This window comes from Nelumbo lutea, chromosome 1 (assembly GCF_056320005.1).
Source record: "Nelumbo lutea isolate HS-2025 chromosome 1, American lotus-T2T, whole genome shotgun sequence".
Lineage (NCBI taxonomy): Eukaryota > Viridiplantae > Streptophyta > Magnoliopsida > Proteales > Nelumbonaceae > Nelumbo > Nelumbo lutea.
The window spans coordinates 15,564,233-15,588,565 of NC_142684.1; the positions used below are offsets into that span (position 1 = coordinate 15,564,233).

General features: G+C 38.0%; 1 protein-coding gene across 2 annotated transcripts in view; it reads left to right on the top strand.

The window, feature by feature from the left end:
* Positions 1-680: 680 nt before the first annotated feature.
* The window catches only part of LOC148873669 (mitochondrial Rho GTPase 1-like), a 36,731-nt gene continuing 13,078 nt past the window's right edge, over positions 681-24,333 (top strand). Inside the window, exons 1-14 of one of the 2 annotated variants that reach the window (XM_088962476.1) lie at positions 681-1,311; positions 1,470-1,689; positions 1,818-1,950; positions 2,086-2,235; positions 2,474-2,650; positions 2,727-2,978; positions 9,242-9,310; positions 9,553-9,608; positions 13,905-13,986; positions 14,967-15,178; positions 15,358-15,427; positions 20,170-20,282; positions 22,230-22,380; positions 22,842-23,028. In XM_088962476.1, the coding sequence (XP_088818602.1) occupies positions 1,475-1,689; positions 1,818-1,950; positions 2,086-2,235; positions 2,474-2,650; positions 2,727-2,978; positions 9,242-9,310; positions 9,553-9,608; positions 13,905-13,986; positions 14,967-15,178; positions 15,358-15,427; positions 20,170-20,282; positions 22,230-22,380; positions 22,842-23,028 (1,867 nt within the window). In that variant the 5' untranslated portion in view covers positions 681-1,311; positions 1,470-1,474. Of the gene's footprint in view, positions 1,312-1,405; positions 1,690-1,817; positions 1,951-2,085; positions 2,236-2,473; positions 2,651-2,726; positions 2,979-9,241; positions 9,311-9,552; positions 9,609-13,904; positions 13,987-14,966; positions 15,179-15,357; positions 15,428-20,169; positions 20,283-22,229; positions 22,381-22,841; positions 23,029-24,333 lie in introns of both variants that reach the window. The other variant, XM_088962482.1, reaches the window with a different exon arrangement.

A 24,333-nucleotide genomic window follows, 5' to 3' on the forward strand; every position in this document is an offset into this window, starting at 1 on the left:
ACTCCATCTCGATCTCCCCGAAAGCCTAATTCGACTAGGAGACTTAACCTCGACTATAAAAAGGTGCTTCATGCTCAAGGTAAGGGACTGGAACCTCTAGCACTCACATTGTTATCTAACTCGGACCGACGCCCCCTATAGCTCGGACTGACCATCTACCACCTCTCACTAACTCGAGCGTCGGAGTACTTACCCAGGGATAACTCCTCGGGCCTCTGACTTCTTCTTTCTTGATCATAGGTCTTGAAGTGCAACCTCGTTCTTGTATCTCGGCCCCACCCTGCCAACAAGAACTATTTGATTGTTCTCCTCAGTTCGTGCACAACCTCGGATTGAACAACATTAAGAAGAAATAAGGCATGTTTTGAAAATTTAATGAACAATTAAAGACACTTTTTTCCATTAAATTTTGTTTGTTAGAGATCATGTTTGAAAAGTAAACATGGCATATTTAAATAGTTTTTCAAATAGTAATTTCATTGTACCCTAGAGGAACCTAATGGAGAGACATTCTACCCAAGGTATTAATCATACAAATGAAACTTAGATCCCAATGGATCTTAGAAGAGAACTCGAAAGAGCTTGAGTGACCTATGTTTGCTAACTAGTCTGCTGCTTGGTTACCCTTTCTCCCATGTATGAGAATGAGAATAAACTACACATAATGATTTGCTCTCTTTGATGATGCTACATTCATGAATTAGCATTGAGCATTTCCACAAAGGGGGACATTTTTGAACATACTATCAATAACCAACTTTGAGTAGCAATCCCGTGAGCTTTCATTGTAGCCCAACTTTCAGCTACATTGACAGAAGTGATGCCAACTGATCCTACTTTTGCAATTAGAACTCGACTAGTGAAATCTCTAGCTATACATCCAAATGAGCATAAACCATTCTCTCCCTTGGATGCATCAAAGTTGATTTTTGAAGTTCTCATACAAGGAGGATTCCATTTAATCCCTAGGGGACAGACGATGTGGATTCTAGCCGAATGCCCGAACCAAGCCCCGGCCTGGGCTATCTCTGTTATTGTATTTGCAGCTGCTAAATCCGGTCCAGCCCATGATCACCCATTCACCCTTCCCTTCGGCGGTTTTTGGAGTTTTCCGTTAATTTATTAAAAAATAAAATAAAATAAAAATATTTATGTTCTAAGCGCTTGAACGTTATTTCATCGGTGCAAAATTTTACCTTTTTTTCTGGAAGCATTCGTAGCTTCCGGCGTGTGGTTTAGGGTTTGGGCGGCTTATTCAACCGTCGAGGAATCGTTTGAAGCCTTTTAAGCTAAATAAATTAGCGTTTCTAGGTCTATATCGTCGCCTCATTCTCCTGTTTATTAAATGGAATTAGGGTTTCTGAATTTTTTGTTTTGGTTTTGTTATTTACATGTAAATATACAGATATTATCTGTTTGATCGGTTAAGCTTACATAAGATCTTATTCATTCCAACGGTGCTCCCTCAGTTTTAATGGCCGGGTCTGCTGGAAATTTAAGCTTGGGCGGTCGAACCAATGTTCGTATCGTCGTTGTCGGAGATCCCGGTACCGGGAAATCGAGCTTGATTGTGACAGCTGCGGCCGAAGCGTTTCCCGGCAATGTTCCGCCAGTGTTGCCGCCCACGCGATTGCCAGCAGATTTCTATCCTGATCGCGTGCCGCTTACAATCATCGATACATCATCAAGGTTTTTTTTCCCGTGTTTAAGTTTGAGTTTCAAATTCTTATTCATATTTCGTTCTGATTTTCTTTTTTTTGTTTTTGTTTTTGCTTCATAATTTTATTCTAATTTGATTGTTTTGACTATTTTGTCAGCTATAACAGTATAGGTAAGCTGTTTGAAGAATTGAAGCATGCCGATGCTGTGGTACTGACTTATGCATGCGATCGGCCTGAAACACTCGATCGATTGAGCACATTCTGGCTCCCAGAACTGCGTCGTCTTGAGGTTTTATATGCTTTGCGATATGTCCTTTTCCACCACATGAGTCTTGGTTTTAGTCTTGTGGTTGCGTTTGTTATGCTTTTTTTCCCCTGATTGTCTATTTGTATTCATATTTTACTGTTATATTTTAAACTTCAGGTAAAGGTTCCGGTGATTGTGGTTGGTTGCAAGCTGGATCTGAGAGACGATAATCAGCAGGTTAGCCTGGAGCAGGTGATGTCCCCTATCATGCAACAGTTTCGGGAAATTGAGACCTGTATAGAATGTTCTGCGGTTAACCAAATTCAGGTATTTACCTACTCTTTTTTTTTTCCCTTATTTTTAATATATGTTATTATTTGGGTTCACATTTATTTAGTATGTTTCGTTGATTGGAAATGACCCTAATGACACCACTAGTAACAGTTTCTGCTGTATCGGCAGATGGCAGCAGTGAGCCAAAAAATCTCTTTCTTGCTCGGTTATATTGTTTAAGTAGCCTGTCTCATTTTTTTTGTTTATATGTTTAACTGTGTGTTTGTTTCAGGTACCTGAGGTTTTCTACTATGCTCAGAAAGCAGTGCTTCATCCCACAGCCCCACTATTTGATCAAGAAACGCAGACCCTAAAGCCTCGGTGTGTCAGGGCTTTGAAACGCATATTTATTTTATGTGATCATGACAGGGATGGTGCTCTGAGTGACGCAGAGTTGAATGATTTTCAGGTTAGCTCTTTATAATATACATTATGCATTAGCATTATATTCAAATTATGAAATGATTTTTGATACTTGTAAACAGGTGAAATGCTTTAATGCTCCTCTGCAACCATCTGAAATTGTGGGTGTTAAGAGGGTTGTTCAAGAGAAGCTGCCAGAAGGGGTGAACAGCCGTGGTCTTACCTTGACCGGTTTCCTTTTTCTCCATGCACTTTTCATAGAAAAAGGGCGCCTTGAGACAACATGGACTGTTCTGAGGAAATTTGGATATGATAATGATATTAAACTAAGGGATGATCTATTTCCTGTTTCATTCAAACGAGCTCCTGATCAGGTATCTTAGTATCTTTCTTGTTCAACTGATGCTGAATCCTCTTTATATCAATAACCGATGTTACATCTTCTTGGATTCACATTGTTTGAATTTAATGAATGTTTTCTTATGACTCTATTTGCCTATTTAAAGGAAGAAGTGGCCTTTCTCAAGCATTTGGCTAGGGGATTGAGTCTGTTTAGCGTGTGAAAATAGGTATTCAGTTTTCTAGGTGTTAATAAAAGTGAAGTTTATTTTTAACTTGAAAATTTGTAAGTGTAAAAGGTACTTAAGCCAAAAATTATAAAAAAAGTACTTAAAGCAAACTACTAAACTTTGATGTTGGATGTGATTATGTGGTTAAAGTGTCAACCAAGCAAGTGGACTGAGAGAATCAAGTGGAGTTCTTAGAAAAAAGGTTTGAGGAGGAAGAAATCAACTAAGTAGTTTTCTCTCCAGGCAGATCTAAGGCTCCTGGGCCTGATGGTTACAAAATGGTTTTCATTTAAGACTTTTGGGAGATAATCAAAGATGATTTGATCAAAGTTTTTAGGTGAAGGGATGGGAGATCCATCATATGGATGGCCGAACCATGCAGGGTGGCTGGGTGAAATTTCAAAATTTTCTTTATTCCATCCAGGGATCCTATTCCCTGATTTAGAAAAACTGTATTTTTCAAGGTTCGTTCTTGAAACAAACCAGACCAAATCTGAAACCAAGATTAAGGAGAGGAATACCTGATACGGAATCCACACAAAATGCTCCTCCCAACATAGGTGTTCATGCCCAAAGAAGTGACCAAAACTTGCTTCCACTAAAGATGACACAACACATGATGAGGCAGGATCGATGAAGTGGTTCTTCATCAAGAACCCTAATTTTTCAGCAAAAATCACGTAAGGGGCTGGTGAGCACGACTTCAGATTGTTTCTTCTAGCAAGAAACAATATCAAGAACTATTTTTGATCATATCCAAGAGTGGAGATCGAACTGGTAGGGGTGGCAAGAACTAGGGAAGAATTCTACATATTGTTGAGTGCTTAAACTGGTGAATTCGCCCCCTATTTATAGCCTTCTTTGGATAAGCTTCCTAATCCAATTAGGAAAGAGTTTCTTGATCCAAATCAGATATTTGGATCTGACTCTTAAATGGAGAAGACTTATCTTATCCTTTAACTAATCCTGATCATATTATAATTCAAAATTTGCCCCATTTTAATTAACTCACTTAAGCCTAGTTCGAAATGGGCTTTAGGCCCATTTAGTCACATAGCTCACTTTCCCTTTAAATGTTGGTTAACTTGGCTCTCTTTGTATGGCGTGGGACCCTAGTATTGATCTACACATTAGCCACATGGGTTCAACCGAGCTTCTGTTACAAGGTTTGGCCGAATTCATTATAGAACACAGTGAACCCCTGAGTCCATCAATATGGGTTCTTAATGGGCCCAACATTTACACTAAATGGTCCTTGTGTCCAACTATCTTATAAAGGCCCAAGGACTGTGGACAGATGCAAGATTAGCCCATCAGATATTACCCTCAATGGTCTTACACTTAACCTCTCAGTCCATAATGATCAAACACTACTCAACAAGAGAAGACCTTTCCCTTGGCTACAAGGTATAGACACTCTCTACTCACATGGATCCTAGGAATTAAAATATTTTGCAAACATTTTGTGAAACCATAATATATATGTATATCTCTATATAAATATATTTTGCAAAATAAATATCAACAATTTGAAATCAACTGCCGGTAGTTTAGGTTTCCATCAGAGAGTGCATTCCCTATTCATTCACTTTGTCTGACAAAGGGGCTGATCCTATCATTATGATCACCCACTTAGGTGAATTCGTGGACTGCCCCAACACACCCAGGTTTTGACTCCCTCTAAGGATCTCACTGGTTGGCATATCAAAGACGGCCTAATCAGATACCTAGTGTAGTATCATAATCGAGTCTAGGGGTCAAGTATAGCATTCCAGTTTTGCCCACTGTCTCCAAGGTCCAGGACAATACTAGAATTTGGTCTGGTTTAGGATTTCAAGAAAACCCACACTGCATGTACTTCAAGCCTCACCCTAGCAGCTGAGACAAACCACCAACCCACTTGGTCGCACATTAGTGTCAGCCTTGGCAGGATAAATCTTCCCAGATCTATCCAATGGCTATGAAGATTCTAAATCATCATGAGTCTCATAAGTGTCCAGTTTAAGAGTATTACACAGAAACACACCCATATAACATGAATCAAACTTGTACTTTATTCATTTACAATAAATGTCATAATGTACATCAAGCTAATTGGAGCTAAGGGCATACACTATCTAACATTAGGGAATTCCATAAAAGGGGAGTAATCAGTCTAGGAATGAACTCCACCTTCTTAGCCTTGATCCCACAAATGATAGAGGCTTCTCAACTAGGGGACTTTAGACCTATAAGCTTAGTAACCAACATCTATAAGATTGCGGCCAAGGTTTTGTCCCCGAGACTCAAAAAAGTGGTCCATTCTCATTTTCCAGTTCCAAGGGGCCTTTATTCAGGATGAACAAATAATAAACCAAATCTTAATTGCTAATGAATGTGTGGAGGCCCAAGAAAGGTTAAAGAAGAAGAGAGTAGCAATCAAATTGGATTTGGAGAAAGTCTATGATCTTGTGGGCTGGGATTTCAGGATGGAGATTATGAGGAGGTGTGGTTTTGGGAGTTTGTGGTGAATGAATCAGAGGTTGCTTGCAAACAAGTCACTGTTATTGTTAATGGCTTGGTAGTTGATTTCTTTGAGGGACTTCGAGGTCTTAGAGAAGGCGATCCTTTTTCTCCCTTTCTCTTTACTTTGGTAGCTGGGGTCTTAAGAAAATTGATCTATAAGGCAAATTCCTTGTAGATGTTTAAGGGTTGGGTAATAGGAAGAGGTAGAGTCTTGGTTTCCCATTTGCTATTTGCACATGATATCGTGGTTTTCTGTGATGGAGATTGCCAAGATGGGGTGGAAAATCTGAAGTTAGTAGTGAAGCTTTTTGAGAGGATTTCCAACTTGAAAATTAACTGGTCTAAAAGTCTGTTGGTTGGTATCAATTTGGAAGATGATGATTTATGAGCAAAGGCAAAATCTTTGGGCTGTGAAAAAGGAAATTGGTCCCTAAGCTACTTAGGTTTGCCCTTAGGTAGCAATCCTAGAGCGACTAGTTTTTGGACCTCAATGGTGGAAAGGTTTGAGAAGAAGCTAGAAAGCTAGAAAATGAATTATATCTCCTTTGGAGGGAGAATTACATTGATCAAGTCAACTCTAGCAAACCTCCCAATGTACTTTATGTTGGTTTTTTTGATGCCCCAAATTAGTGCTTTCTATCGAGAAGTGTTTCATCTTTCATGCCTGTGATTTGCTTTAGAGGAAAAGATCAAAGTGGTTCTTGTCCCCAATCTGGTGTTTCTTTTTTTTTGTGATATTTTATTCAGAAGAAGCAATATGGTATTACAATACAGACTGCCCAAGGAGAGGCACAAGCTGGTACCTCTTCTCAACAATAACAATGTACTACATCAGACTAGGAAATGAGAGTTTACAGAGCTGCCCAGAATAAGTGTTCCCTTGATACCCCTTGCTTAGCTAACCCATCCGCTATGGTATTAGCTGTTCTACCCACCCACTGAGAATTAACACATGTTCCTTGAAAACCAATTAGCTTTCCTCATAATGTCCCTGTAGCACCAAATAACTGAATTTGGATTTTTTAACCAACCCACAACAACTTTGGAGTTCCCTTCAATAAGCAAATTCTGAATTCCTAACTGGTCTGCAAGTTGTTTGGTGAGATTGCTTTTCACCTCTTAGTTTCCTGTCCTTTTGCTCTTATTTGGTAGTGGTTCTCTTCTCTTTTTGGTTGCAGATGGCTCCCCGCGTTAGATTGGAGGGACTTTTTAGATATCCTGTTTTCATGTGCTATAAAAGAAGAGGCAAGATTTTAGGGAGATGCACTAGAGCAGCAGTGGCTTGGAGACTTTGGGAAGAAAGGAATCTAAGAATTTTTTAAAACATGAAAAGAAGGAAGCTGTGATAGAAGTAATAACTTTAAGGGTGGCTCATTGGGTGAAAACTTTAAAGCACTTTGCAGATTTTAAAGTTGAAGATTTTTTTGGCTCGTGGGGTTTAATTGCTGTTTCCTCCTCCAGCAGACAAAAAATTATAGAGACCTGGTCACCCCCATGTGCTGGATGGAAGAAATTGAATTTTGATGGTAGCTGTATGGGAATCCTGGCCCATCTGGTCTTGGTGGGGTTAGTAGCATCCTACCAATGTATTCAGGTCCTGTTCAGCAAGGTGATGTGGTGAGATAGAACTAATGGCAGCAGTTTAGGGGGTGGAGAAGGATAAAGAGATGGGGATTGAGAGACTAATCATTTAAGGTGATTCAAAAATAGTTGTGGGCTGGCTGAGAAAGGAAGAAGGGGTAATTTGGGATCTAAGGAATGAGTCCAGGTGCTTCAAACAGTTATCTAAAGATATGCTCATCCAAATAAGATGGATTATAAGATCTGCAAATAGCATGGCAGATGGCCTAGCTAAACAAGGAATCCAGAAACAACCCATGTTTTGGGCTTGGTTGTAAATTTGGGATGGCTTTGTGTTTGCTGTTTTTTCACAACCTCTTGTTGTATCTTTCTATTTTAATTTAATGAACTAACTTTCTTGTTGCTGATAAAAAAAAAAAGAAATAGTTGCTTATTCGCTTTATTGAATTCTTAGTTAAATATTGAAATTAATATATTTAAATGATGAATATATGATGGCATTTTATGTTTTTACTTGAAATTCATACTTATTTGAAAGATTTTGTTGCTGATAGTTAATGTACAGGTTTGTTGATTGGTATACAAAACCAATAAGCTATCTTAGGAGAGTAGGTGTTTATAGATTTTATATTTTCAAATTCCATTGCCTAGGCGCCCTGTATTAACACATATTAATAAGATACAACAATATAAATGCTATTAAAATAGAATGTATTAACACATATTTAATAAGATGCATCAATATAAATGATATTATAATAAGGCGTCCACCTTGTCATTTTTGTTGCCTAGGCAGGCTCCTTGTCGCCTAGGCAGGTGCCTAGTTGCCTAGACAGGCTCCTGGTTACTTGAAGTCAGGCATTTGGGTAACGACTCCCAAACAAGTCCAAACAAGCCCAAACAAGTATATTGCGAAAACCCCTATTTGCTAATGTTGTTCATTCATTCAGTTTAATAAAATATCTTCTTAGAAGGCAAACAAAAGTTATAGAGTCATTATTTTATATGTGAGATTTAAGTATTTAAGACCCTAACATGGACTCGTTTAGGCTTGCCTTGAGGGGCATGGTCGGGATGTCCAGGGGTAGAGCCCCCAGCCCAGCTGCTAAGTTCTAAAAAAGCAAAAAAGCATAAAATTTTAAAAAGGCAAATGCTTGGGCTAAGGCGCAAGGTGCACCAGGTGTGTGCCTTTTGAAAGGGCTCCACCTAGGACCTAGGCAAGGTGCGTACCCCAGAATGCACCTCGTTTGTGTGCCTAGGCGCACATTAAATCACTGTTGTTGCCACACTTTTCAGCTATCTACTTTTCCATTGGTTCCTTTTCTTCTCCAATGGTCAACTTTGTTGGAAACATAGCATGAGTAAGACTTCTTAATCACTGGTCAGAAGAAAAAAGGCCTGTTAATCTTGCTTGTTTGAAATGCCTTTTTCCATTCTAAGAGCTAGCATGCCCATGGTTATTTTAGTGTCTCAATACACAACACAAAATTGCTAAGACCAACATTGAGTGATTGCCTTTTTTTCGTATACACAAAATACGATGTTGATGCTGTGATGGTGCAATGGGATGTATATGAGGTTGCATGTGGTTTTGTGATAGACCAGATTCTTAAATACTAATTTACAAGCTTGCTGGTCTCTTGTTGGAAATATACTTCTATTTTGGCTTTTCATTCTCAATCCTATTCTCTTTTATTAACCTTGTACCATGTAGAATTTTGTACTTTTTTCTCCATTTGTTGTTGTTGAGCTTGCCAGCAAACAAGTTAGGAATAGCTGATAGCGGTACTGGAGTTTCCTTTTTGCCATGAAAATGATGAATTAGGGTGTAGAGTTGCCCTATCAAATGGATTATGTTGTTCCTTTTTCGGTTTTTCCTGTTTGGGTTTCCATTTTATTCCCTTTCTTTTGTTTTGCTCCTAAAATTTCATGTTACCTGTTAGAAAAAGTTTTGAAGTACTGATATAATGTTAATACTGTAGAGTGTAGAACTGACAATTGAAGCTGTGGAGTTTCTGAAGGGGATCTTTAACTTGTTTGATATTGATGGTGTATGTATTCTCTTCTTTTTTCCCTTATCATTTTTTATAATAAATAAAAAAGCATTGCAACTTTGTAAGTACAGTCCCATTTTGTTTGGGATGTGAATTCAGCAGGTTGTTTTCTCGAAATTCTGCTTGTATGTACATAGTTTTAGAAGAGGTCTTATCAATTATGATCTCCTTTTAAGGTCATTATATCTTCTAATCCATAAGGTTTGAGGCTTTGAAGATGTGGCTCTTGTGTCTATTAGGATGGGGCCTTGCGACCTGCTGAGCTTGATGATCTCTTTTCAACTTCACCTGAAAGGTGACTTGAGTTTCTGAATTAGTGATTGTTATATGTTTCTGTCATTTCAATCCAAGATCTACTTTCTAATGTTTTCACTACAGTTATTTGTCATTCTTTTTTGATTGCCAAACATTTAATTATGTTCTTTGTTGTGCCTGCATATGCTTTCACTTAGGTGATTTGAACTATCTTTTGCATGTAAGAAATGGTACTGTGAATCAACATTTTGCAGCACTAGTGGTTATACACATGTGACCATGCTACATAAAACATTCCTACAAACATGTATTCTGCAATGTAGTAAGCACAGCCATGGTGACTAGTTTGCTCATAGGGGTTCATTGCGCCCGATACGTAGCTTAATTAGACATTGATTAAAATGGGGTTAGGGTTTTCTTTATGTTGGTTATAAGTTTGACTTATCACTAATTTGACTTGATAGTAAAGAAGGGGAACAACTATTACCCCCCACCCATCCCCCACACACATGGCAAACTACAGATACAAATAATTAATCAATCTTCCAACATTTAAAAATATACTTCTTGTTATACAGAGAAGCCTGCACATCAACTCATCCAGAACACCAATCCAACTAAATAAGGCTTACATGTTTATGTGTGGGACTGTTGTCTAAATTGCAAGAAGCTGTGATTGATCCGGAGAGTGCATATGCAAAATGGTGGAAGGGGTGTGAGAATGGGATGTTTATAGTCAAGTCCAAATTAGTGATTCAAAGAAAAATACCATATTGGTGCTTATCCCCTAACAGGTGTTCTCTTCGTAAGGCTAATGGTAAGTCTTTCTACCACCTAATAACCTTTTTCCCTTTTGTTCCATCAATATGGGAATGGTTTCTCTTTTTGTTTGGGTGCAGGTGGAATCCCCCCTCCAAATGTGTGAAGCTTGTTTGCCTCTACCTTTCTTAGTGGGCTGAAGAAGAGGGGGAGATATTTATGGAGATGCACAAGGATGACTGTGTGTTGGACAACATGGGAAGAAAAGATTCAGAGGATCTTTCTTGATAAGGGGAGAAGCAGGGATGCCCTAATTAAACTCATTACAATTAGGGTGATCCACTGGGTGAAGTCTCTTGATCTTTTTGAAGGAATCCTGGTAGATGATTTTGTGAGGAATTGGAAAGTTGTTGCTGACTCAGCTCCTAGTAAGGTTGTGGTAAGACTAACTTGATCCCCTCCATGTGGCTTTATTAAGCTCAATTTTGATGGGAGTAGTAAAGGAAATCTGGGTCGCTCAGGCATAAGGGGCGTCTTTAGAAATGAGGAAGGAAGTATCATTGCTGTCTACTCGGGATCAATTGGTGTTGGATATATTTTGAGGGCTGAAATAATGGTTGTGATAGAAGGTCTTCAAAGGGTTAGAGAGCTGAACATTCAGAAACTAGTAATTGAGGGGGATTCAAAGTTAGTTATTGAGTGGTTGAAGAAGGAAGAGGAGGATGGATGGTGGTGCTATATTAACGAGAAAAGGAGTACGTGGCTGTCTCAGGGAATGGAAATCAATGTGCAATGGGTGAAAAGGAATTCTAACTCATTTGCTGATTCATTAGGAAAGTAGGGTGTGGGAAGGGATCATTTATTTTTTTTGTATTGTAATTTATCTGTTTGTAATTGGGAGAGTTAAGAGTTTATCTCTCCCTTATCTCCTTTGTGCACTTTCCTTATTATTATAGTAAATCAGTTTCTGTTATTCATAAATAAAAAGGTTTACAGTCAAGTCTCTCTACAATGCCTTGGTTAGGAATCAGGTGGAAGCCTCTCCAGTTAAAGGAATTTGGGGGAAGTCAGCCCAAGAGCGGAGGCTTTTGCTTGGTTGGTCTCAATGGACAGCATTCTTACTCGAGACAAGCTGAAGAAGAAAGTTGTTCACTTTCCAGACAGATGCATCTTATGTCTTTCATAGGAAGAGAATATTCTACATTTGCTGGTGAATTGCAGCTATGTGAAAGGAATTTGGGACTATTTCTTCCCACTTTTAAGAATGGGTGGGCAGGCTCCTAATGGATCTTCAAAGGTCTTTGAATTATGGTCAAGAGTTTCAGGGGACATCAAAGCTAAAATTCTGTGGAGTTGCATTCCTTTTGCTGTTTGTTGGGAGGTGTGGAAGGAAAGAAATAAAAGAATCTTTGAAGGAAAGAAGAAGAGAAAGGAAAGGCTAGGTGCAGTCACTAGTTCAAAGCTCTTAGATTATTCTTCCAGAATTTGAAGGCCTCAAAAAAGAAGACTTTGGCTTGGATGTTCAGCATATTTTGAATTTCTCTTGATGTATTAAGTTGTATTAGTATTTTTGGTCATTTGAATTACTTTTTCTTTGAGTGTATTGATTGGTGATACCTCATCACCTGATCCTATTGTACTTTGTTTATTATTAATAAAGTTTCTTTTTTGTTCATCTTCAAAAAAAGGCTTCCATGTTTATGCAAATCATCATCTACCTTCTCCATAACTACCCCGGCTTTCATGCCATGTTTTCCAAACCTTGTCCTCTTGTGTATGATAACCCCTTTCTTTCTCTTCCTTCTTCAATCTTGTCCCCTTGTGTATGTATCTGTTTGCATGCATACATGTACATATATGTAGGCTAGGGGTTGGTCATTGAGGAGAAAATTCAATAAGCTTTTGTCTACTCTGATATTTTTGTCACCGAGAAGGAAAGCCATAGGAGGAATTGAAGGTCTATTTTTGGGGCAAGCAGCAAATTATTATAATCCTTTTCTTCATGGGATGCCAGCTTCTTATTTGCAATTTTCTGTAAGTTAATAGATTTCTTTTCCTTGCAATTTTTTTGGAGGAGTACGCAGCAGGAGTATTCCTAGTCTACATTGGTTCCAACCCACCCTTACATTTCTTTTTCCCTCCTCTCCTCTCTTCTTTAGCATTTCTCTCAACTAGAGAGAACATTTGGAGAAAAATACTTGATTTCTGAAACAGAAATTAAAGAAACTCCTTAATTGGATCTAGTGTGTCACTCCAACTGTGATGAAATCCATAATGAAATCCTGCTTTTGCTCTTCATCCAATAAAATCCTAGCATTTATTTCTTCCCAAATAGTAGGGATCAAGGCAGAGTTGAGTGGAGCTAGTTTTTGACTCATCTCTTCTCAAATACACCATAGATAGATGTTCTGATTGTGTAACATGATTCTTCCCTTTTAGTGATGGGCAGAAGTCTCAAACAGAGGATCTCATAAGGGGGAATCTATGTGGGGAAAAACTGATTCATCATTTTCATTTTCAATAATGAACTGAATGGTGAAACAGGATTCATGACCCCATATTGGTTGGGATAAGGCTTGGATGACGATGATGATTTGCATTTTCAATAATGTTCAAGTTATTATGAAAAAAATAATATTCATGTTTGATGCCATATAAAAGATATTTGGCATGCCATTGTTCATGGAAAAGGATTTTGTCATGCTTTGGTTTTGTGGTAGAGGGAAAAGTTTTTCAAACCTGTATACTCTTGTTTGTTGTCATTTCTTAAATCCTCCACATACGGTACTTTTGATATTCAAGCTTGGTAGAGTTAAATTGGTTCCATAATTTTGATTTTTATTAGGATCTCATCGTGCATGGTACTTTTATCATTTTTTTTTTCTTTTGAATTGAACATTGTGTTAGTAAACAAGAAAGGGTAGTAAAACTCAGGGATAATAAATGTGTCTTTGTGCTGAAGTAAAAGGAAAATGCATAAACATTCTCATGTTCATGTAAGTACATACCGTGTCTGAACATTTTAGTATGCCTGTTGTGCATCTGCATGCTATGCTACATTTATAATTGTGGCCGTGTCTGTTTTGTTGTCTTTGCCTATATTTTCATAGAATTTGTTTCTTCTACATTAATTCATATTGAATATTTGTTATCCTTGGGAATAATGAGTGTTTGTCTTGGGAGTCAGGCAGATTTTTATTGATTGCTTATATTGACATTGGTTTGTCAAAACGTAATAGAAACTGAACATTAGGGAGCTGGTGATTTGTACTGAATATTTCACTTGGTCCATTGTGTAAGAGGAAGTTTATCGGTATAAATAGAAGCGACTCTAGATTCTCAGTTTTCAGTATCTACTGTTTTTCCCATGCTGAATTCTTTTCACTGTACTTAGACCTAACTGCGTGTTGTCATTTTCTAGTATACTATTAATTTTAATCTATGATCATGTGTTTTGGGAAATTGATGGAGGGTACTTATAAGTGTTGTTTCACTTTAAATTTTTGCTATATCTGATCTAATTTATAATTTTTATCAGTAACTTGTCTAATTTATAATTCGAATATTTGAAATCCAGTCCTTGGGGAGAAGCTCCATATAAGGATGCTGCAGAGAAGACTGCACTAGATGGGTTATCACTTGATGGATTTCTGTCTGAGGTGTGTATATTTGTTATACCATTTCTTTTGTTCTCATTCTCATTTCTTGAGGTAGCAAGATTTGATAATTCTTTTCATGCATATTTCTGTTACCATGGCTTCCATGCATACATGATATATGAAAAATTTGCAACTAATTCACGTAAGATTCATATTTTTCATGAAAAAAGTTGACTACTTGAATTTTCCTCTTTTTTGTTTTTCTGATTGGCAGTTTCTTGTTTTCTTTCATTTTTTTGTTATTACAACAACTATCTTGTCAATGCAAGGTTCAAAGTATCAACATGTACCAGCCCATATTGGCTGATACGTATCGTTCTGGGACCCCTCCGATACACACCTATAGTGGGTGTATCGGGGGTCTGACCGGTTCAGGGGATGGAGGAGCCCTAAACCGCCCCCCCTGAACCGGTTTCAGAAAAAAATAAAAACAGTATCAATTCGCCCGATACGCCTCATATCGATATTTTGAACCTTGTGTCAATGGCTGGTTCTTTTTCTTGGTGGTGGGTTAAGGAGTGGCCTGTTTTATTCTGGTAGCTGTATTCTGTGAAGGGTTCGTGTTGAAGCTCTTCTTTTGTTTTGGATGCTAGTGGTTTCTAGTTGTCTATTATTTGTTAATGTCTATTTAAAGTGCTTGTGTTTTTATTGGATCAATTGCCTCATAGTGCATACCTCATGGATTAAAAGCATAGTGATGTGCCTTGTAGGTTATAAAGCATAGCAACTTGGCTCTATTATTGTTTTGCATTCCCATTTAAAACTTTCTTTTTTAAGTATGCCTGAAATAATTTTATTTCCATTTGAGTTTATGGTCTATGATTACTACAATTTTTTTTTTGTTTCAGATTATTGTCATTGAATTCTAATTCGTTTTTTATAATTGGTACATCTTGATTGGTTTATTGTTGGATTTTAAAGCATCATCTAATTTTCTCCTTTTCAAGTAGACTTGCTGAGGAATTTTTGTTTGGGTGCAGTGGGCCCTTATGACACTACTGGATCCAGCTTGTACTCTTGCTAATTTAATATACATTGGATATGTTGGCGATCCTGCTTCAGCACTTCGTATAACTAGGCGGAGACGGTTGGACCGGAAGAAACAGCAATCAGAAAGAAGTGTGTTCCAGTGCTTTGTCTTTGGGCCTAAAAATGCTGGGAAATCTGCATTGTTAAATTCATTTCTTGGAAGGTATATCTTTTGAACCAATATTCTGGTGGACTAATGGTTGTCTTTTAGATTGAATTTAGGTTTTTATGCTGCTTTAAACTTTCAATCCACCTCTTGTGGTCAATTTGTTGATTTTCCTTTTCAGCCTGCTGTGACTTCAGATTATTAATATGCCATCCTCTCTTGGTTTCTAAATGCAGGCCATTCTCTGAAAACTATTCTCCAACAATTAGTGACCGCTATACTGTGAATGTTGTTGATCAGCTTGGGGTAAGTATTACTGGAAGAAGCACTTCTTTGTTTTCATGACATCATACAATATAACTGCTGGACACACGTGTGCTTCCTCACTCCCAAGCAGATGCTTGCATGCATTAATGAGATACAGTAATATGCTCTAGTTCATTAATTATTATTATAATTATTACTGGTTTTGCTTACTTTCATCTTTCCAGGTTGATAAGCAGAAAAAAAGTTAATTATTAATACTCACTAGAATCTTCCCTTCTCAAGTTAAGTGTAATAAAAAAACTACTTGCATTTCTTTTACATAATAGATTAGGTGGAATGGTTTAGTCGTTTTATTTGGAGTTTAACAAACAAAAATGGTTAGAATGTGTTATGCATTGAGAAGCTTTGAAGTTGAGCCCAATTTTAGCTTTTTGATGGATAGACAATAAATAAGAAAGCTATACAAGTGGTGTATGAGAGATGTCAAAAAAGGGCCATCACACTTCTGTATACTGTATATACACAATTACACCCCATGCATGGCTAAAATGCAACCCAACCACAGGAGTCAAAATAACTGGCCTTTTGAGCACCAAAGCCCAACTTTCAGATCCTAAACAAAGAACACTGAACAGCCTTCTAAGGGAACCACCACTAAATAGAACTTAATATCTCTATCAAAATAAGAAGTTCATGTCAGAAGGAATCATTGTCAAGGCCCATAAGAAGCTCTTTAATCGCTTGGAATCATAAAAGGACAAAGCAACTGATGTGGACGCGTATTGGGAGCAGCAGCAGCAATGATCCAGTGTTCTCATCCTATCCAATTCGGCAGCAATAGTCTTATCCATTCAGCAGATTAGATTAGACTATCTTGTTATTCTTATCTTATTAAGTTAGTAGATTAGATTATCTTATCTTATTAGATTAGGATTAAGAGAGACTTATCTTATTAGATTAGGATTAAGAGAGATTATCTTATCTTATTAGATTAGGATTAAGAGAGACTTATCTTATCTTATCAGTCTTATCTTATCAAGATAGAGTTGGAGGTCTCCCTATTCAGCAAGGAGTCTCCCTAAGAGCAGGACTCTTGTAATCTCCTATTTAAGGAGCCACTATTATTGAATAAAGGATCCAAAATTTCTGTCAAAGAGAAAAGTAAAGGAGAGTTAGGGTGATCTCTTGGACAAATCACCCCTTAGGTCGCCAAGATAGGGTCAGCAGGCAAAGGGAGGGGCAAGGGGAAACTAGAGGTTCTCCCTGTCGAATGACCTGTGACGAGATCCTACCCCTGGGCCCATAACATTTTGGTAACAGAGCTAGGCGTCATGGGTGATTTGGAGCAGTTGCCGTCCAAGGTCTACGAACTCGAGCACCGGCTCATGGAGACCAGCTTAGAAGTACGGGAAATCAAGGGCAAAGTCAGGGAGCTATGACGCCTGATGGAGTTCTTCCTTTCTAGAAAAGAGAGGAACATAGAAGGGGTGACAGCCAATAGCGGCCGCCGACCAGATCTGCCGTTGTCTTCCGGCGAACAACAGTTCGGAAACCAGGGGGCCGCAGTCATCCCCAAGTACAGTAGGTTAGAATTCTCATCGTACAACGGCAACGGAGTTCCCTTGGGCTGGTTGTACCGGTGTGAGCAGTTTTTTCGAAATCAACGGACAAACGACCGGGATAAGATAAGCCTAGCCGCCTTTCACTTAACAGAGGAAGCACAACTCTGGTTCTATCGATTAGAACAGGAAGAACCTGAGCTCAGCTGGATCTAGTTCAAGTCTTATTGCCTTCTTAGATTTGGGCCCCCACTGACAAGCAACCCCTTAGGCGAGCTGATTAACCTTAAACAAACCGACACGGTGGCAGAATACCATTGCCAGTTCCAGACCCTCCTCGCGAGGGCATCTTCAGTGCGACCAGACCAGCAAGTAGACATGTTCACCGCTGGGTTAGCAGAACCCCTGCAGGTGGACGTGGAAATGCAGAATCCCCCCAACCTGGTTACAACCATGAATATAGCTCGCGCCTTCGAACGCAAACTACAACTCAGCTGCGGAACCTTTAGTATGGGGCAGCCTCCATCAGCATGGGCATCCCCGGAACCACTCGGAATGGCTCCATATTCAGTAGCCAACCAAGAACGGAAGCCACAAATGAGCAACAATTCTAGATCAGCATCTAGTGTGGGGAGCAACGTCGTTGCACCCCCTATTAAGCATTTGTCTAGGGCTGAGATGGCGGAACGCAGGGTGAGGGGACAATGTTTTAATTGCTATGAACTCTACTCAACAGGGCACAAGTGCAAGAGACTTTTCTGCCTCCTGGTGAAACAAGAGGAAGATGAGGATGAACCCTCTTCATTGGAACCCGATCCAGGAGGGCAAAGTCATTCCACCTATCCAGGATTCCCTTGACGGTGTTTCCCAACACCCATCCTGAATTCGAGCTTGAGGGCAAGCTCGTAGTCCAAGAGGGGAGTAATGATGTGGACGCGTATTGGGAGCAGCAGTAGCAATGATCCGGTGTTCTCATCCTATCCAATTCGGCAGCAATAGTCTTATCCATTCAGCATATTAGATTAGACTATCTTGTTATTCTTATCTTATTAAGTTAGTAACTTAGATTATCTTATCTTATTGGATTAGGATTAAGAGAGACTTATCTTATCTTATCAGTCTTATCTTATCAAGATAGAGTTGGAGGTCTCCCTATTCAGCAAGGAGTCTCCCTAAGAGCAGGACTCTTGTAATCTCCTATTTAAGGAGCCACTATTATTGAATAAAATCATCCAAAATTTCAGTCAAAGAGAAGAGTAAAGGAGAGTTAGGGTGATCTCTTGGACAAATCACCCCTTAGGTCGCCACGATAGGGTCAGCACGCAAAGGGAGGGGCAAGGGGAAACTAGAGGTTCTCCCTGTGGACCGACCCGTGACGAGATGCCCGGGCCCATAATGGCCCTGATTTCAACCACTAAAGGGAAAAAATAGGCTTTTTGGCCAAATATCTCATGGTTGGCTTTTGTGGAAAGCTTGGTGGACTATCAATTTTCTTACTAGTTAAGCCAGTTAAGGGAGACTGCATGTCAAGTTCTCCAAAACCAGCCCTAAGGCTCTTATTGTAAGAAGTACAAATACAAATATGTACAGTGCAAAACCTTGTTTTTTTTTTATTTTTTTGATAAGTAAAGTATCAATTAATTCAAAAGGAAAGTACAACCAGAGCCTCCAGAGGCTCTACAAATGAGATACAAGAATGGACTCAAACCACAAAACCATTGGGGGATACAAACAGACTTTCAAAATTAAACTGAGAGCTACAAAAAGAACTGTCAACTTTAAACTTAGTCGATGACCAAGAACAGAGCTTCCCCACGATCTTCTGCCACACTTCGTCTTCTTGATAGCTTTTGTTTTGAAATATCCTTGAATTTCTTTCTTGCCAGATCACCCATAACACTACACCTGGAATCAGATGCCATAAACATTTCCATTTCTTGCTTAGGCCTTGTAAATTCCAGCTGTTGGCAAAAGTCACCAAAGATTTTGGCCAGCAACTTCTGATTGCAAAAATTCTGAGAATCCTCACCCAGATTTTGTGAGTGAAGCCACAGTGAAGAAACAGGTGTTCAACAGACTCCTCAGCATTGTTGCACAAGACACACCTTTTAGAGTTAATCACCACACCCCTATTAACCAAGTTGTCTCTTGTGCAAAACCTTGTATTTTGTATGTGTTTGCACTGTACATATTTGTATTTGTACTCTTTCCAAACTGAGCCTAAAGGTCTATTATGAGTTGAAAATGTGTATTTGTAGTAGTAGAATGGAAATAAGTTATTTATGGTTAGATGAAAAGTAAAAAAAAAGAAATAATAAAAAACTATAGTCCAATGAAAAGCAAGAAAGAAATCTGTTTTTATTCAATTTCTGTACCAATGGCAGTTTTATATTGGGTGTTCAGGACTTCGGCCAATTTGAGGCTTTTGAAAGTTACTTTTTAGTTTACTAGTATCTCAGGAATAAGGTTAATAATGTTTAAGGGTCAAAAGAGTTTTATTAAGGTGTTCTTAGAAATTGACAAGTTGAAAATACAGTCACGTCGCTTTCTTTCAGCTTATTTTTAGGGGTCAAAGTTTGTTCATATCATGTGATTTTGGCATCATTAGGTAGATTATTGAATCATCTGTCCAATGGGATCAATATCTTGTAAATCTGGCACATTTTGAGACGTTATTGACATTTTAAAGAGGAATAATATGATGTTTTTTCGTGTTTAGATCTGCTGTGCATATTGTTTGGTGATGGATGGCTATTGTGCTGAGCCATGTTTTTTTGTCAAATTACAGGTTCTTATATCATTTTATACCACTTAAGTTCACGTCTTTGGTCTGCTCCTTACTTTTGCCAAGTCACTCCTCATTGATGCAGTTACCAATTGTCTTTGCAAATGATACTTGGCAAAAAAGTCTTTGCACATGACCAAACCATTTACCCTCTCCTGTTACCATTTTGGGCTAATTTTTAGTCCTTTCTAATCCACCCATTTCTTATTTTGTGACAGTCAAACATAAACAAGTTACTAAGATTCAAAAATTCCATGCATTTATAGTTGTTCTCTTATCTATAATAATATGTAAGATATGAAAGTTAGCGTCTTTTTTCATTTTCATTTTTGTATGTAAACCAAATATTTATTTCCCATTTCTTCCCTTTTTTATTTACTTTGGCTTGTTAAATAATACCATATTTCTTTGGATGAAATGGTCTTTTCTCTTTGAAGGGAGGAAAAAAGACCCTGATATTGCGGGAGATTCCAGAAGATGGAGTCAAAACTCTGCTGTCTAATAAAGAGTCTCTGGCAGCATGTGACATAGCGATATTTGTCCATGACAGGTAATATAATCTGTTTGATTATTGGATTTAAGTCCTGTTTGATGCTTTTTGATGCTTATTTTCCAAAGATATATAGTTTCTGTCTATCATGCACTTATTGCTATTAAAACGTAGGAAACTTCTAATATTACTGATCATTAGTATTACCATAACCAGTAAGTAGCATTTGAACTGGTTTGTCATCATGTGTTATTGGACAACTGAATTTATGTGTACTCAACTCAACAAGGCTTTAGTGTGTTTTATTGGATATTAGATGCTACTTTGGATTTTATATGATCTGTGTTGGGACATGTTATTTGGGGGTCAGTGAGGTAACAATGACGAAGATCTGAAGTTCCCAGATTTTAAGGCTTCTCAATGTCTAATGTCCTAAGATCATAGAAATAAATATGAAGTTAGATTTGTTGGGAGGATTCTTGTTTTATTGTAAGATGCAAACCAGGTTGCAGTACTGAATGGCATAGAAAGAATAAGAAAATGGGTAAATAAGCATACAGTACCTATTACATAACATAGTTTTTTTGAGAGATATAGAAAGAATAAGAAAATAGGTAAATAAGCATATAGTACCTATATCATAGTTATTTTGAGAGGTACTTTTACCTTATGTTTGGTTATATACATGTTCTTTTCTTCTTCTTTGTAAGGGGGATACTGAAGATCCTTACACTCCTGAGATTTTTCTTGCTGCTGGAACTGCTTATTGTTCCAATTCTTGGATTGTATTGTGTACTGGTTGGTTGTGTATTTTCTTCACCTTAACCATACCCTGGCCAGACAGATTCAACTTTTTTGCTGTTGTGTTTGCCTCATACTTTCTGATATTCCTTAAGTGTCAGTTGGGAAGTATGGTAACAGTCTTACCATTGGCTGCTGACATTGATTCATTATTTTGTTACCAACTAATGTCCACATGTTTTATTGAATGCTTTATGCTTGGTGAGATCCAACATCAGTTAAGAAACATGTTCTGCTCCAAGATCTTTCACTCTTTGTGCTTTGCTGTTTTTTTTTCCCTAATCTCAATTGCAAGGTGTGACACTTTCTCCAGCATGCAGGTTTCCTTAGTGAGATCCAGTATCATTTCCTTTGTAGGTTGGAATATAATACATGCTCTGCAGTTAAAAGTGGTTTCCTCGAAACTCCAGCATGCCATTTGCTCTTTTTTTTTTTTTTTAAATCTCAATAATAAGTTTGATGTTTCTAGATATTTTCCTTTTACACTGTTCTTTTTGTTACTTTTCTCAACCTTTTATTTGGGCCACCTTGTTGCCATCCTTTTGTTACCGTATCTCTTCATTACTCTTAATGATTAATGGAACATTCTTTGATCAGTTCCCATTCTTTTCCCCCCAATTTCAGTTTTTGATATATTGTGCAACCATTCTACTTCTGTTGCCATGGCTGATTTTATTATATTCAATGTTTTCATGCATCTCGTGAAAGCTTTTGCTCCCCACCCTGTACAAGAAAAAAGAAACAAAAGGTGAGGAAAAGAAATGAAGTAGCAAGCTTGCATAATTACTTGCTTCCTATGGTATATTGTTCATTGTACCTAATGAAAGTAGTTGCTTCGCTACCACAAAGTGAGCTTATACTTGAAGCTACTACCTGACATTTTTTATCCAAAAATGGATTAGACGCATCACTCACTGAGCCCTCACTTGGGAAGGCAGCCTTTGACCAGTTGCAATTGGAATTCATTAGCTTCTTGTATTTGTTTTGTGTTTTTATTTTTCATTTGCATTTCTACTTCTGTTGACTTAACAGGGGGAGCAAGAGTTGTGGATCTGGACATTACTTAATTGGGAAACTAGACTTTCTTATTTGTTACAAATTTTCATTATTGTAATTTCTTTTAGTACTGACACTCCTTTTTTCCATGTAATCATAATTTCCTCATTTTTCCTTGGGAGATGACATTTCTTTTGTCTTCAATTTTAGTTCTGATGAAAGTTCTTGGAGGAAAGCAACTGAATTGCTTTTAGAAGTTGCTAGTCATGGAGAGGACAGTGGCTTTGAGGTGCCTTGTCTCATTGTTGCAGCTAAGGATGATCTTGATCCATACCCACTGGCTATACAAGATTCCACAAGGGTAGTTGCTTTGTCATGAGATAGCCTTGTTCTTTTATATTTAAATCTGTAGTGAGATTCTTAGGCATCTTTACTTATTTCACTAGATTTCTTCTTGTTGGGAAAATCTAATTTTTAAAACAGCTATTCTGAATGTTTATTTTAGAAAGTGTTACAAGTTTGATATAGCATCCTGATTTTCAAGTTGTTGCAATTATAAAGTTAATAGCAGTAACACCCTGTGGTTAGTATAAATTCATGGAAGTATTATGGATGCCATATGGACAGATGGGCAATTTCAGGACATTGTTTCTTTTGTTCTCTCTCTCTCTCTCTCTCTCTCTTACATTACTTATTTTTAAGTCTTTATAACAGTTTTTATTTATTGTCTACACAGTTTCAGTAACTTTATGACAATACTGGTTTCAAAGGTTATGTAGAACCTATAGTTAATAATCTTTGATTGTAATTCTGCTGTTGTAGGTTAGTCAAGACATGGGAATAGATGCACCCATCCCTGTGAGCATGAAGTTAGGAGATTTCAATAGTATATTTCGTAGGATTATAAGTGCAGCAGAACACCCTAATTTGAGCATTCCTGAGACTGAAGCTGGTAGAAACCGCAAGCATTATCATCAACTTGTTAACCGTTCTCTGATGTTTGTTTCAGGTATGCTCAATATATGGCTTTTAAGTTAACGCTTGTTGCCATTGTGCTCTTTCATTTGGATATACTAGAATTTATCTGAAAGAAACTTGAAAGTTTGCTGGATTTTTAGTATCATCTGTTTGATTTTCAGATTTTTTTTTGATAGATAATGGAAATGATAATATTATTGATTAAAGAACTAAGTATACATCATACAGTTCCCCACTAAGAGGCGCGAGGTCCAGCCTCCTAACTACATCATAAAGCTTACAATTGAGCCCAAAAGAGCTGATTCCTATGTACTCCTTGTTTAGCTAGAAGGTCTGCCAGCCCATTTGCTGATCTTCTTTCCCATTGAACTGTGACTGAAATATTTGAAGTCAGCCACTTAAATCTTCTCAAAGTCCCCCTGTACGGCCAGGCTGCCGTCTCAGGTTCCTTTAGCCATCCAACAACCAATTTGGAATCACCTTCAATCATTAAATGCTCCACTGCCAACTCTCTTGCATATTCTGCACCTTGTAACACAGCTTGAAGTTCTGCATTTACTGAGTCTCCCCACCCTATTGGACCAGAAAATATAGCTACAATCTGACCTTCTTCGTTTCTAAAGACCCCCTATTCCAGAAGGCCACGGGTTGCCCAAACTAGGGGTGATCATTTCAGCCCGGCCCAGAAATTCCGAGCTTGGGCCTGGGTTTTGTGTTCATGCCCGGCCCGGGCCCAGGCCCACAAATTTTAGGGCCAGGCTTGGGCTTAATACTTCAAGCCCAGGGCCCGGGCCCAGCCTGGCCCACATATATTTAAACTTATGCATTGTGTATAATGTATACATATGTATACATGTTATTTTACATTGTATTATATATTTTATATAATTTATATTATATAATACATAAAATAAAAGTTTATATGCATGTTATGTCATTTAATATAAAATATTATAGATATATAATGCTTTATATATAAAAGACATTGGCCTGGAATCAGGCCCGTATAGACTTGGGCTAGGGCTTAATATAAGTGCTAAGCCTGGCCTAGGCCCGGCCCATGATCACCCCTAGCCCAAACTACTGCCATCAAAATTTAGTTTAATGACACCTGCATCAAGAGACTTCCAATCCACCACTGACTTGCTTCTGACTGCAGAACTTTTGGCCAGTTGTTCCCAATTTCCCCTTATGTCATCAAAAGTGTAGGTGGAGAACAGATCCAAGGATTTACCCAACTTATGGCCCTTCATAAGATGCTTTCAAACACAAGTTTGATCCCTCTCCTTGTCATTCTTAGATTTTCTGCAATTTTTCATTTCCTCCATAAAATTTG